The sequence below is a fragment of the Phocoena phocoena genome, chromosome 17 (assembly GCF_963924675.1).
Source record: "Phocoena phocoena chromosome 17, mPhoPho1.1, whole genome shotgun sequence".
Classification (NCBI taxonomy): Eukaryota; Metazoa; Chordata; class Mammalia; order Artiodactyla; family Phocoenidae; genus Phocoena; species Phocoena phocoena.
Window position 1 is genome coordinate 50744602 of NC_089235.1, and position 15622 is coordinate 50760223.

General features: G+C 33.3%; 1 protein-coding gene across 3 annotated transcripts in view; it reads left to right on the top strand.

The window, feature by feature from the left end:
• OXR1 (oxidation resistance 1) overlaps positions 1-15622 on the top strand; it is a 237138-nt gene that overhangs the window by 171967 nt on the left and 49549 nt on the right. For all 3 annotated transcript variants that reach the window (XM_065895767.1, XM_065895769.1, XM_065895766.1), the window contains exons 6-8: positions 5866-6050; positions 8852-9612; positions 12985-13153. In XM_065895767.1, the coding sequence (XP_065751839.1) occupies positions 5866-6050; positions 8852-9612; positions 12985-13153 (1115 nt within the window). The remainder of the gene's footprint in view (positions 1-5865; positions 6051-8851; positions 9613-12984; positions 13154-15622) is intronic.

Consider the following 15622-nt stretch of genomic DNA (forward strand, 5'->3'; position numbering starts at 1 on the left):
GTTGAATACTAAGACGTGATCGTTAGATCATGTGGTAAGACTGTGTTTAGCTCTGTAGGAAACTACCAAACTTCCTTCCAAAAGTGGCTGTGTTATTTTCCATTCCTGCCAGCAGTCACTGAGAGTTGCTGTTTCTCCACATCCTTACCAGCGTTCACCGTGGCCAGTGTTTTAGATTTTAGTTATGCTTATTGGTCTTTAGTGATAACTCATTTAATTTACATTTCCCTAATGACTTATGATACTGAGCATCTTTTCATTTGCTTATTTGCTATTCATATAGCTTTGGTATTTTCTTTACTTTTTAAAGATATTTTCACTGGGCATAGAATTTTAGGTTGACAGGGTTTTCTTTTCCTTTCAGAACTTTAAAGATGTTTCTTTCAAATCTCTACTGTTTTCTGGCTTGCACTGTTTCTGAAGAGAAGTCTTCTATTATTTTTGTGTTTGGTGTGCTGTATAAAATATATATTTTTCTTTGTTTGCATTTAAGATGATGTCTTTATCACTGATTTTGAGCAAGTTGATTTTTTTTTAATTTTATTGTTATTATTTTTTTACATATATATTCTTTTTAAAATTCTTTTCCCATTTAGGTTATTACAGAATATTGAGCAGAGTTCCCTGTGGTATACAGTGTTGGTTATCTATTTTAAATATAGTACAGATCACTTCCAAACTCCCCGTCTACCCCTCCCTCCCCACCTTCCCCCCCTGGTAACCATAAGTTTGTTCTCTATGTCTGTGAGTCTGTTCTGTTTTGTAAATAAGTTCATTTGTATCTTTTTAGATTCCGCATATAAGCAATATATATTTGTCTTTCTCTGACTCACTTCACTTAGTATGATAATATCCAGGTCCGTCCATGTTGCTGCAGACGGCATTATTTCATTCTTTTTAATGGCTGAGTAATATTGCATTGTATATATGTACCACATTTTCTTTATCCATTCATCTGTTGATACACATTTAGGTTGCTTCCATGTCTTGGCTGTTGTAAACAGTGCTGCAGTGATCATTGGAGTGCTGCATGTATCTTTTCAAACCATGTTTTTCTCCAGATATATGCCCCGTAGTGGGATTGCTGGATCATATAGTAGTTCTGTTTTTACTTTTTTAAGGAACCTCCATACTGTTCTCCATAGTGCCAATTTACATTCCCACCAACAGTGTAGGAGGGTTCCCTTTTCTCCATACCCTCTCCAGCATTTACTGTTTGTAGATTTTTTTGATGATGGCCATTCTGACTGGTGTGAGGAGATATCTCACTGTAGTTTTGATTTGCATTTCTCTAATAATTAGCAGTGTTGAGCATCTTTTCACGTGCCTTTGGCCATCTCTATGCCTGCTTTGGAGAAATGTCTGTTTAGGTCTTCTGCCCAGTTTTTGATTAGGTTGTTTGTTTTTTGGATATTGTTGAGCAGTTTAATTATGATGTGCCTTGTGTGTGTTTCATATTTGTTTTCCTTGGGGTTTGTTCAGCTTCTTGGATCTGTAGGTTTATAGTTTTCATCAAATTTGAAAAATTTTTGGCCATATTTCTTCAAATGTTTTTTCTCCCCCATTCTCTCCTCTTCTTTGGAAACCCCAGTTATGCATATTTTAGGTTGCTTGATGTTGTGCTTCATAGCTTACTGATACTCTGCTCTTTTTTTTCCTCTCTCTCCATTTTGGACAATTTCAATTGCTGTATCTGGAAGTTCAGTAATTTATTTTTCTGCCAAATCTAATCTGGTATTCTATCCAGTGTATTTTTCACCTCTAAGTTTAAACTGTGTCGCTTATGTCTTCCACATCCCTACTTAACACGCAAAATCTTCCTTCTATATTCTTGAATACATGGACTGTAGTTAAAATAATTGTTTTAATGTCTTTTCTACCAATTCTTTTCTCTCTTCCACTTTTGGGTTTGTTTCAGTTAATTGGTTTTTGTTACTGCTGTGAGCCATATTTTCCTGTTTGTTTGCATGCCTAGTAATTTTTAATTGGATACCAGATATTATGGATTTTATCTTGTTGGGTGCTGGATATTTTTGTATTTCTGTACATATTCTTGCGCATTTTTCTGTGACATGGTTGTTTCTTGGAAACAGCTTCATCCTATCATGGCTTGCTTTTAAGTTTTGTCAGGCATGACCAGAACAGCTTTTAAGTCTAACTAGTTTTCCCCTTACTGAGACAATACCCTTCTGAGTATTGAGGTGCTGTAAATTACAAGGGTTTTTGCTCTGGTTGGTGAGAACACAAACTATTTCTGACTCTGTGGACTCTAGGGATTGTTTTCTCAGCTTCTTTTGAGTGCTTTTTTTCTCATCCTTGGATAGTTGCTTTCACACACGTGGCAATCAGTCCTCAGCTGGAACCTTGGAAAAGAATCCTCTGTAGATCTCCAGAGCTTTCTCAGTAGGGAGTGTTCTCTCCTTTCCTGTCTCTGTCTGTGGCCAGGAAACTCCACCCAGTGTGCTGGGGCATTTGTAGATCTCATCTTATTTGTTTCCCCTTATTCAGCATTATAGTATCGGAAAAGAGTTATTTCATGTATTTTATGTGTTTTAGTAGCTTTAAGCAGAATTAGTTCCTGGCTAGAAGCAAAATTTTAGTTGGAAGTATTTGAATAACAATTTTGTTTAAGAATCAAAGAAAAGATAAAGTCATTGGTAGGGTTAGGAATGGCTTGCACTGGTGTTCTTGAAACATAATCTCTTGTAAGAAAGTAAGCAGGAAAAGATGCTTTCTCATACAAGTCATCTTCTTTCTTCTTCTTACAGGTTGATTGTAGTAAAGATTATTTATATAAAATTATGGAAATTTATCAACAATTATTGTAATGGTTAAATTACTGTGGACTTAAGACTGAAAAAAAAATCAGTACAAGCTTTTATTTCTCCTGAGATGAGTTCCCAAATCATAATCTTTTATCTTTTAGTATTTACAGAAATATTGAAATATAAGTGGTAACTTTTCTTTTAGAAATAGACTTTATTTTCTAATAGAAATAATTCCTTCTTGGAAGATTAGTCAAATAATTGCACATAAGGAATTGGAAGTTACTAATACTAAAGGGAAGTAGGTGCTTAAAGTTTCTGAAGGTCATGTGGATTAAGATATGGTAATTGGAAATCTCTTAGTTACAGTATGCTCTTGCTCCTGAAAATATGTCTACATTTATGAAACAGTATTTAAAAAGAATGAAGTGTTAATGGTTTAGTATGAGTTTATGATTTCAGATTTGATCTTGGTCAAATGAATTTGAGAGGCTACTTTCTAAAGAGATTTTTGTGAATTTTGTGTTGTGATGTTTCTCATGGCTGTCTCTTTTGATTTATGGAGACACCTGACATCTCACAGAATACCTCAAAGAGCTCCAGCTAAAGGCAGAGGGAAAGAAGCTTGAAGAATATATCAGTGCATCCTTCAGTAGTAGCAAATAAGGGTGAATTCCTGGAATATAACACTAGCAAATTGATCATTCCAGTGTTAAGCTATAGGGCTTCAAGCCCCTTGTAATCCAAGTATAGAAGTACGGTTTTGAGAGACCTTTCAAATGGTTTCTATAATTACACTACTAAGATTATAGTATTCATGTGTATAGTGAATTAAAGTATTATTATAACACTGGACCTTTTCTATAATACCTAGTAATCATTGTCTTTAATGAAAATCCCCTAAAGCAGAAGATGTAGTGTTATGCCAGTGGACCAAATATTATATCATCATTTAAAACTAATGCTCAGATGAAATTTATGAAATCAAGAATGACCTGAAGTCTTTCAGAGAACCTGAAGTTTGCTCTCCTTAATCCTTACTGATTGTTTGGTTTCATTTCTCAAATAACTTGCTTGTAGACGTGGTGAGATAGAGGAAGGTATTAAAGATTGGAAATCTTACAGCTTTTTTATATTGTATATACTCTACTCTTGATTATTTATTTCTTGGATTATCCCTGGCAGTTGTAAATGTCCCTGCAACATATTTTATCATCACTCATTGATTTCAGTTGGCATGTGATCCAGGAATACATAATGTATATGAATCTGTTTAAAATATTGATCAAGGGGTGGGAGGGAAACACAAAAGGGAGGGGGTATGGGGATATATGTATACATATAGCTGATTCACTTTGTTATACAGGAGAAACTAACACAACATGGTAAAGCGATTATACTCCAATAAAGATATTAAAAAACAATAAAATAAAATATTGATCAAAAGATGATTAGGCTATGGTTTACATAAAGTTCCTCCTTATTTAGGAGGTCCATGGTCTGAACTAAAAGAAATACTAGTCAGAGTTTGAGATTGATTCCCTTTCCTCCACCAAAATGCACACACACACACGTATTCTTCTCTCCAGTATTGCATGCAGTTACTGTAAATAATAAGCGTATTTTATAATCTCGAACATTGGCAATAACTTTTTTTCGTTTGTGATTGGGTGACCATTTTTAGTAGGATTTTTCTTTTTATTTTTTTGTTTCTAAAGTTAGTGTCTGTCATAACTTAAGTTTTACATTCTTAAAGTTAAATCAGATAAATTCACAGAGCTGAATATGGACTTGGAAGGAGGGTGTGATACCAAATCAAGCAATATTTAAGTTTTTCTATTGGTATCTTCAGAAAAAAAAGACAACTTTGAAGTAATTATTTGGTTTAGTTTTAGAATTCTGTCTGGCTCTTTATTTTTATTCTTACAGGATGTAGTGGAATGGGAGTTTGAAAATGGGATTAAGAAAGAATATACATAACTGAATAACTTTACTGTACAGCAAAAATTAACACAACATTGTAAATTAACTATACTTCAATAAAAATAAATAAAATAAATAGGATTAAGGAATATTTGGTACTTGAGTTGAAGTGATTATTGTTTGTAACTCAAATGTGAAAAGATTATAGTAAAAAGCATGGACTGCTTGGATTTTGGATCTTGGTCCTGCCACTTACTAGTTAGCTATGTTATTTATTAGTTAGGACAAATTGCCTAGCCTCTCTCAATTTTAATTTCCCCACCTGTATTCTCATCTCAGAGCTATAATTGAACAATAATATATATAAATGAACAATAATATATATAAAGCATGATACATACAAAGCATTCAAGAAACATTAGCTAATATTAGTGGGATCAGCTTCTTAAGTACTTCTGTTTGCTCATTTGTAAGGTGAGAGGGTTGGACTCTTTATATTTGTATCACTATTTGTATAAATATATTTAAAATTTCATAGCTTTTCATGATTAAAATAATTACTGTATGCCTTAGAAGTAATCTAATCTAATTAATTTTACAGATGAAGAAACAACCCCAGAGGCTTTGCTTGCCAGAGGTCACATAACTAGGCAGTAGCAGAATTGAGTGAAACGGAGATTTTTTTTTTTAAAGATATTTTAAACAGATTATACTATTTTCCTTTTATAATGGATTGAGTTGTCAGCACATTATTTATTAAACCTGCAGTGTGTGCATGAAACTATTTGATACCTGTAGTGACGGAAGAACACAGGAGGCTGTATGCAAGTTAATGTAAAACATGGCTCATGCCTTGAAGGACTTTACAATCCTTCTTATATTACTGAAGTTATCTTGCTGATATAACTCAGCATTTTACTGAGGCTGCAAATTTTAATTCCTGACTTGATTGATTGAAGGTGAATATGATATTCTTTGTATTTTGCCTCTGCTAACAAGGAGAATTTACTGGGAAAATTTGGGTGTTATTAAAAACATTTCCATGAGAATGCCATAGTGCTTGACTATACTACTTTTATATGTGGTAGGTGGCCTAACATCGGAAATAAAAATATCTAGAATAATTTTGAAAATTTAAACTTTGAAGTTTAAACATTATTTTCTTTTTTCATCTTAGGGCACAGTCAGCGGTGTGTTGCTAGTTACACCAAATAATATAATGTTTGATCCACATAAAACTGACCCCTTGGTTCAAGAGAATGGCTGTGAGGAATATGGCATCATGTGTCCAATGGAAGAGGTGATGTCAGCTGCAATGTACAAAGAAATTTTCGATAGCAAAATAAAGGAATCCTTGCCCATGTAAGAGTGATATTTATACTCCTTTGCAATTTTATTTCATCTAGATAGTTGACCCTGGTCTAATAACTCTGAAGTATTTTTTAATAGTTTTATTATAGCTGCTTTTCATTTTATAATTAATGAAACAGTAGTTTCATTAATGAATTAGTTTATTTATTAATGAGTTTATTAATTAATGAAAAGATTATTCTTACTGCACTAGGTTAGGAATTGTTTTAGATTTATATTTGTATATTTGGTCAGAGAACCTGATATTTAAAAGTAACCTATAGTACTCATTTAATTCAATGTTTACCAGCCCATTTTATTCAGGTAAATTCAAATTATTTTTATTAGTAATTTAAGGTAATATAAGTAATCACGGGTAGCTTTCAAATTTTCCTTAGAAGAGCCTGAAGAGTTGGGTGTGGGGTTTGGGGGAGGTCACATGAGCAAAGACCTGACATTAATAAAGCCAGAGCAGCTTTGTCATTTATTGATTTATATGTTTGCACCCTTCTCTCAGAAAAGTATAAAACACAGGGAAGAAGACCCACAGATTGCACAAATTTAAAGAGTTAACCTTGGAATATACTGGTTAGGGAATTTGTGTGTTTCAGGTAACATAGATGTGAGGCTACAGGTCAGCATAGCCTTTGAAAGTAATGTGTTTAACTAAAGGAATAACAAAGAAAAGGGAAGGATAAGAAATAAAAGGAGAAGAAAATAAAAGACAGGTATACAAACAAAGGAAGGGAAGGACAAAAGAAGGAAATTGATATGTAATAGAAAAGAACTCCCCCATTCCTCCATACATGACTTTGTCAACAGTTTAAAAACTGGCTTCACTTTAACTGATACTGAGATTTCTATCCCTATAATAGCCCACAGGGATGATAATGGTTGTTTCAAAATTAACCCCTGTGAGACAGAACTACTTACAAAAGGGACGGAGGGCAAATGATTTTTGTTTCTGAGGCAGACTACATGAATTGTTAGAATACCTGTGGTAGAATAAAATCTTTTATTTAAACAGTCTCCATTATAACGGCCCCCCAGTAGATACTGTTTTGGCTTGGTAAACTCATCCTTAGAGGTGCAGATTATTCCTAGGATTGCCTCTACTGTTAGCTATTTAATATATCATCATCCAAAATCAGTCTCAGCAAGTAAAGATTATTGTGGCAGGTGGAGGGGTAAGACAAAGGTGAAGGAGTGAAGGATTAGATTAAAAGAGAAACAAGAAGAGTATATGTATGCATATGTTGCCAGTCATTGGTGAGATCCATTTTATCTTGCCCTGCTTTTCCATTTGTATTAGGATACTTTGGGATTCTATTATGTTGAATGATCCATAACTATTCTACACAGATGCTATAGGGCCCTTCCTCTTGTAAATCACTGTTTCATCATTCACAACATCACCTGGAAAGACCATCTATTTGATCCAAACCTTTAAAAAAGTTACTCCAGAAGAAATATCTTTCAGTGCTGCCTTATGAATTGATTAAAAACAATATTTGGCAACAACTCAGATAATGTCATGTATGGTAAAAATGAGGTGTAAGATTTGATTGGTTTTCTTCTGTCGTAGCTGCTTGGGAAGCTAACTGCAAAGGTATCGTGCAGGAGCTGTACTGAGCAATAGCAGGATCATTGACATAAAAAAATAAGGTTACAGCACTTATCTAAATCTATATGCTGTTAGGTTTACTTGACTTTATCTCATACCTAAGGGTCTTATTAAATCTACAGGTACAGTTTCTCAAAACTTTTGCCAAGTCCCAAGACCCTATGTATGCAGTTTTAGGGGCTCACCAGTAGATGACACTATTACACATTTAATAACACAGATTAGATGCTTACATACATGTCTTAAGGTGAATCCCTCAGTACAAGGGAAGCAGAGATAGGAACTGGACTTCAACCAATTAATACTTTTTTAAAAATAAATTTTACCTATCCTATGCACAATGAAAATTATGCATATCATTATAAAAAATATCAAGTACTAGAATAAGAGGAACAGGGTTACCCAACTTCACCATCCAGAGGTAGCCAATAAATTGTGTGTCGGCTTACTTCCAGTCTTTCCTATTCTCAGACTTGCATAAATGTTCATACTTTTTCCAAAGAACTCATGCAATTTCTGTTTATCAGAAACTACTTTTAGCCATCATTTTGAGTTGCTGACTTGCATTTCATGTAGTGTTTACACTGTCTCCTTCCAGAACTTAACTGTCTAACCATTGAACATTAGTGCTTGCATATACAAATGCCATTAAACATGGAAATCTAGAAGTAATGATGAACCATTCAGCTAGCTAATATCTAACCTCTAAGCACTTTTGCCTCAGTTCTATTCAGGTTGGTTTTTAACTTTGCACTTGAGTTATTTATTTTAGTTTAATTTCTATTTAAATGTAAATAAGTACTGTGTGTGTGTGTGTAATATCAGTGTATTTTTATTTTATTAAGACATTTAAAATTTTAATCAAAATTTTATTTGCATATTTCATCAGTGAATAAATTTTAGTTTAGAATTATAGCTTCACCCAGAACTTGTATCTTCAACTTCTCTTCAGGTAGATCAATCCAGGAAATCTTACACTGATATTTCCCAGATCTTAAGCAATTGATGCAAAACTTGACTTAATAACATGGTCTATAGGAATCAATCAAATTTTTGATATGCTGTTAAGAGATGTATGCTACACCCTTTTAGGAAAACCTTTTTAGTGATATTAATTCAGTGTTAAGTTTGTGGAAAATAAAATTCTACAATTTAAAAAGTAATAACTTTATATTTTGTTTACTGACAGAGAGATAGATCAGTTATCAGGAAGGGACCTCTGCCATTTGAAGAAAATGACAAGAAGTAATACTGATGAAATAGACTCAAGAATTCGCGATGCAGGTAATGATAGTGCCAGCACTGCTCCTAGGAGCACCGAGGAGTCTCTTTCTGAAGATGTGTTCACGGAATCAGAACTCTCTCCTATACGAGAGGAGCTTATTTCTTCAGGTGAGCTGCGACAAGATAAATCATCTGGTGCGTCATCAGAATCTGTGCAAACCGTCAGTCAGAGTGGAGTAGAATGTTTGACAGTAATAACAGAGGCTGCTAATACTCCTGACCACTTAAAATCCGATGCTGGACATACTGCCAATGAAGTTGGGACTCTTTCCCTTAAAACTGATTTAAATAATCTTGAAATGGCTACTAAGGAAGGAGATCAGACTACAGATAATCTTCAAGAAATCTCAGGTCCTAAAGAACAAAGCACAGGTATAAAAGGTAATGCAGACCAGGATTTTCTTCTTAATGAGAATTCATCACACCATGAAGAAGGTGAAAAAGAAAGTGTGCCCTGTGGGGAAGCAATAGAATTTAAACAAAAGCCAATTGTCAGCAAAGGAAAACAAGGAAAGGAACAAAATCAGGACTCAGAGACTGAGGTAGAAGAGCTACGGAAACTCTGGAAAACCCATACGATGCAACAAGCTAAACAGCAAAGGGAAAATATTCAACAGGTGTCACAAAAAGAAATTAAGCATAAAATAGCAACAACCAATATAGAAGGTAAGTGTTAAGGAATATATAAAGTTAGTTTATCTTATTGCATATTGTCTCTGTCTTTCCTCACTGACTCAAAAGCTACTGTATCTTAGGCCACTCTGAAGGATGATCTAGTAGCCCTTGACTGATGTTTCTCTGGGGACAAGTACATAGTCTCTGGTTTCTCCTGTCTTTTCTTATCCCACAGTGGGTTGTACACATAATGGGCATCTTTTCCACCATGTTTAAACATTCCTCACACACTGCATTCTGTCTTTAAACAATTTATTTCTTGAAAGTGCACACAAGTTCCATAATACCTCTGATTTCTCCATTTCTCTTTTAGTTCTTGATATGTTTCATCATTAAAATACCTTTTAAAATTTCATATATAATATCCTAATTGCAATTTGCAATTGCCAAAGTTGTAGTCCCATCATTTTTTAAAAGTGCAATTAGACATAAAAATCTATTTCTGAAATTCTTTCAAGTATCCACAAGTTCCATCGTTGTCTGATTAAATGTTTTCCTTTAAAAAGCAGTACTAAGGATAAATTAAAACACCATTTTGTTTTTTCATACTATTTACTTATGAAAATTATAGTAATAGTTTGTCTTTTATTTCTAATATACAGTGCTTCCGCTTAGTACATTATGGGTTAAAAGGTGTATAACTCAAGTATCTTAGTTAACATTTCTCATATTCTATTGGAGTATTGATTCTAGATTAATCAATACTAGATTTCAGTCTTTTTAATTAAAAAATTTTAATTGTTAAAATATACATACAATAAAAATTACCAGTTTAACCATTTTTAATGTAAAATTTAGTGGCATTAAGTACGTTCAACATTGTTGTACAACCATCGCCACCATCCATTTCCAGAACTTTTTCATCTTCCTGAACTGAAACTCTGTACCCATTAAACAGTAACTTCCATTCTCTTCTCCTTACAGTCCCTGACAACCACCATTCTACGTTTTGTCTCTGTGAATTTGTCTCTACCCTATGTACCTCATATAAGTGGAATTATACCATATTTTCCCTTTTGTGTGTGGCTTATTTCCCTTAGCATAATGCCTTCAAGTTTCATCTGTGTTGTACCATGTCAGAAATTTCTTCCTATTTAAAACTGAGTGATATTCTACTGTACACAGCACATTTTCTTTATATGTTCATTTGTTGATGGACATTTGGGTTGTTTCCACCTTTTGGCTGTTGTGAATAATGCTGCTATGAACATTGGTGTACATATAATCTGTTCGATTTCCTTCTTTCAATTTTTTGGATATATACCAGAAGTGGATTTGCTGGATCCTATGGTAATTCTGTGTTTAATTTTTTGGTGAACCATTGAACTGTTTTCCACAGTGGCCGCACCATTTTACATTCCTACCAGCAACACACAAAGGTTTGATTCAGTTTTTAAAAACACTGAATTTTCTTTGCATTGTCTAATTTAGGTATACTGAAGACCTAAGGATTATATTCAATAGATGTTAAGGAATTCATTTACTCAAAGCAGGTTCTATAAAAGATTGAATATTTTTTCTTTTGTAATTTTTTTCTTTGTTCAGAGCTAATGAATGTTCATTAAAGAACATTTGACAAATGTAGGAAGTTTTTAGAAAATTTATAAAAATTACTTTGAGTTCATCACCTAGAAATGATCATTGTTAATATTTGGTATATTTATCTTTGATCTTTAGTGTGTATGTGTATATACATACACACAGACACATACAATTTTGCTAGTTTTTGTGTGTATCTTTACTTACATGTATTTTTCATATAAAATCAGGATTGTATGTAGTGTTGTTTCTTGCTTTTTTTTAACTTAGTATATTATGTAATAAACATTTTCCCATGTCATTATACAGTTGACCTTTGAACGACTCAGGGGTTAAGGGGTGACACACACCCCTCTCCCACATTCGAAAATCTATGTATAAGTTTACAGTCAGCCCTCCATATCTGTGGTTCTGCATACATGGATTCAACCAACCATGTATTGTAGTATTATAGTATGTATTATTTGAAGGAGATCTGCATGTAAGTGGACCTGTGCAGTTCAAACCCATGGTGTTCAAGGGTCAACTTGAATCCATATAATTCTTTCATGGTTTTTAATGGCCCTGTAATTTAGCCATTTCTGTATTAAGACATTCAGTTATTAACAATTCATATTATTAAGATATTTCTTTGATGTTTTAAAGGAGGCTGGCATAAATATCTTTATTAGATATATTTGTGTCTGATAGTTGTCTTATATTTTGAAACTTTGAAAAAGATAAAATGAGGCATTTCCATTTGACCCAATAATATAGTAGACTACTTTTATTTCATTGGGTTTGTTTGGGTGCAGGGTGTGATGGGAGGGACATCCCATTATGACAAAATACTAAAAGGAGAAAAATTGGTAAATACTTTAGATAGGTGTTCCTGGATTGTTACCATTTGGTTTCTTCTTTTTGTACCAGTGTATGGAGGGGGGACAAGAAACTTAGTTTTAAGTAACTAATTTTAAGTAACTTGAGATCCTATAATAGGGAAATATTTAAAGTTTCTGATCTTTAGTGACTTTATAATACCATAAAACTTATAAAACTGTAAATATAAAAATGTACAAATATAATTGTGGGAAGAATGGTAAAAGTTCACTCTTTTAACCTGATGCAAATGTTGGGGCTCAGATATATTATGTACCTTGTGCAGTATTACACAGGAAAAAAGCCATGACTCCTGATTATAACTAAGTGCTTTTTCTTCACAGTATGCCACCTTCGTAAGCTAATTAATGCCTAGATTGCTGAATTGAACCATGTTGTCAGACTCTCAGTGTGTCATATGTCAGCATCTGTGATTGGACGGGTTAGAGATAATTCAGGCTGTCCAAACTGATGGCTGAATCTAGCATATTGTTTTTATCACACCTTCATATGCATATAAAAGCTTCACAAGATTTTTTACTAAATTTTTGTCTGTAACAACCATATTACAGTAACCTTTGAAAATTCTACAGACTTATTTAGATATTGTTCTAGAAGGCTGGTAAAGAGCATGCAGAAAATTGCACATGTGTATGTGATACTTTAGTGCGGGTGTCACAAACAGAAATTTGACAACAGTTCCTGGATCTTCTGCCTTTTCCCTAACGCTTAGACGTAACATCAGCTCATACTTTGCCTATTAGTTCATTAGTCCTGCTGTACTTGTCACTTTGCCTCTGATGGGAAAAAATACAAGCTACTTAAGAGAATTCAGTAAGTTGACATTTTATTCTGGAATTATTTGTCAGAAGTTTGGAGATAAGCATTACTTAATCTAAATTATTTTAAATCATTCAAGCATGGTGTATGAGAATTGAATAAACACTGTTTGTGTCTCAATTCTAGGTTCTGCACTTTTAAAAGAAAAGAGGAGGCATCGATTACATAAGTTCTTATGTCTCAGAGTTGGAAAACCTATGAGGAAAACATTTGTATCTCAAGCAAGTGCAATGATGCAGCAGTATGCACAGAGAGATAAGAAACATGAATATTGGTTTGCTGTGCCACAAGAAAGGTAAAACAACAGCAGAATCTTCAAAACATTATTGAGATTCCTTGAATTGAAATTATTTTGTATACTACATCCCACCAGTAGCAAAGTATTGAAATAGTTTATGATTAAAACCTGACATTAAATCTATTCAAAATCGTTTAGTTCCTCCTCTTTTACACTCTTTAATTTACCCCATTTCTAATTTTAGTCCCTTTCATGGTTTGATGCAAAAAAGGTGAACATATACCTAGTTTTAGTAGTAAATAAACTTACTTAAAATGTCTTAAATCAAGAAGGTTCATCAAAATACTAACTGGTACAGCCCCTACCTCAAGGCAGGTAATGATGTATAATTTCCTTCTTAAAAATTTCATCAAATGCTTACTGAATGCCTACTATAGAATACATAGCACTAAATTAGCTACTGAAAGGATGTGGTCCTCAAACTATTTTTTATACCCACTACACAGTAAAATTTTTCCTCTTAAGTTTAAGCAATTCTAAAGGATGTCTGTCATCACTGCATTGTAAATATTGACATTTTAAGTTAAAACTTGCATTTATACTTTAAATATACTCAGTAGGATCTAAACATTGTTAACAGTTTGCCCTCTACCATTATCCATTTAAACACCACTTGAATGTGCTCGTTAACAGTTAGAATTTGCATCATTACTTTTTCTCTTTGAATTTGTATTTCAATTATACCTCCTCATAGAATCTTACTCTAAGGTACTATATTTTTATTCCCTTTTACATTTTTTTGCAACAAATTACCTATACTTACATATTTATCTGTATGTGTGTGTGTGTGTGTGTACTGGAATTACATTTATTTAAAAATTTTGTGATTATTGTCAAAAGAGTAAAGGGTCTAAGGCTTACCCTACCTTGCTAACAAGTTGGCCTGCCTCAGTTTAATGCATGCTGGCAGAAAACAGAGTCAATAGCAGCAGTCACAGTACCAGCACTTGTATGAGTTCTTTGAGCTTCAGTCCCCACAGTTGGATGTGAAGAAGGCCAAGTGACAGCTACATGTGCCATGGGTTATGTTAAAGAAGAGGAACCATACGTTTTGGGAACTTAAACCTTTTATAATGTACAGTAAGCATGGTTACCCTTTGCTCCAGAGTAAGGTACTATTGCTGAACAAAGATACACGATGCCTCTGCTCACAATACATGTGGAAATCAAAGAGAAAATTGTCTATCAACAACTGCATTATTCCAAATGTTAATTAAACACAAGAAAATTTTATCATTACAATTATTACTAATAAACAGCTCATCAAAGCAACATAAATTATAAATAGTCATAATTATTACATATAAAAAAGTAAAATATAGGAAATGCCTTAATAAAATATTTAGGGCTTTCCTCCAATTAGTTTATGTATCCATTGATGAATATTGTTCATTGAAATGATGAGATAGGATTCAGCCCCTCAGTTCTACCCCCTCCCTTTTTTCTTTTTATTACAAGTATTGAGAAGCTTTGTTCATAAAAAAGTCTGAAAATTTTTATTATAATGTCAGTTCTTTAAACATGTTTCTATTTATATTCCAAAATTACTTACGTTTCATCAAAATTATTTTCAGTGACCATTAGTGAACAACTTCATTAAAAACTCCTCCAGTTTTATGGAAATCAGTGAATTAGAAACCACCTGATATGCCAAAGGACTTGTTATCCAGTCTTTTAAAACTTTTCCCCATCTCAGTACCAACTTTGGGCAACAAGGAAGTTTTTACAGTTTATGGCATGTAAAATTCTGGGTGACTGATGATAGTGCCTTAGTGAAAGCAGAGAACAGGCAATCTGTAAGATGTCTTGACCACACTGTTCTCAGGCAGCTTAGTATAAGATGAACATATGGAAGCAGAATATAAGATTACTTCCCTTAGGACTATCTTATGTGTCTGTGTACCTCTTGGAAAGTCTTTATATGTTGCTCTGAAGACTGTTGCTTTCAGGAATAAAATTCTTCTCTCTCCCCCCTCACCTAAATATACAGTACAGTCTGTGCATTCAACAAACTGTGATTCGAATAATTTAAAAATATGGTATGATTTGCATAATTCATGCGTACATGAAAGGCAAAGAGCCAGATACTCAGATCTGCCAACGATACCAAGATGATTACAATGAAATATTCAACCCTATTATATCTTTAGTTAAAAATAATGTAAGGATTTGTTTTTCTCATTACTGTTGGTTTTATTTTAATTTTTGCATGGAATTTTCCATTTTAATGTTGTCCTTGCACCTTGGCTAATGTTCATTAAAAATTAGTTTTATTAGAATTTTGAACTGTACTGTATCTAAGTAATTTATGAAAAAACAGTTGCTTGTTTTCATAGAGACAAATTATCTGAAAGATGATACTTAATTCCTTTTTTTTTTTTACGTCTTTATTGGAGTATAATTGCTTTACAATGGTGTGTTAGTTTCTGCTTTATAACAAAGTGAATCAGTTATACATATACATAT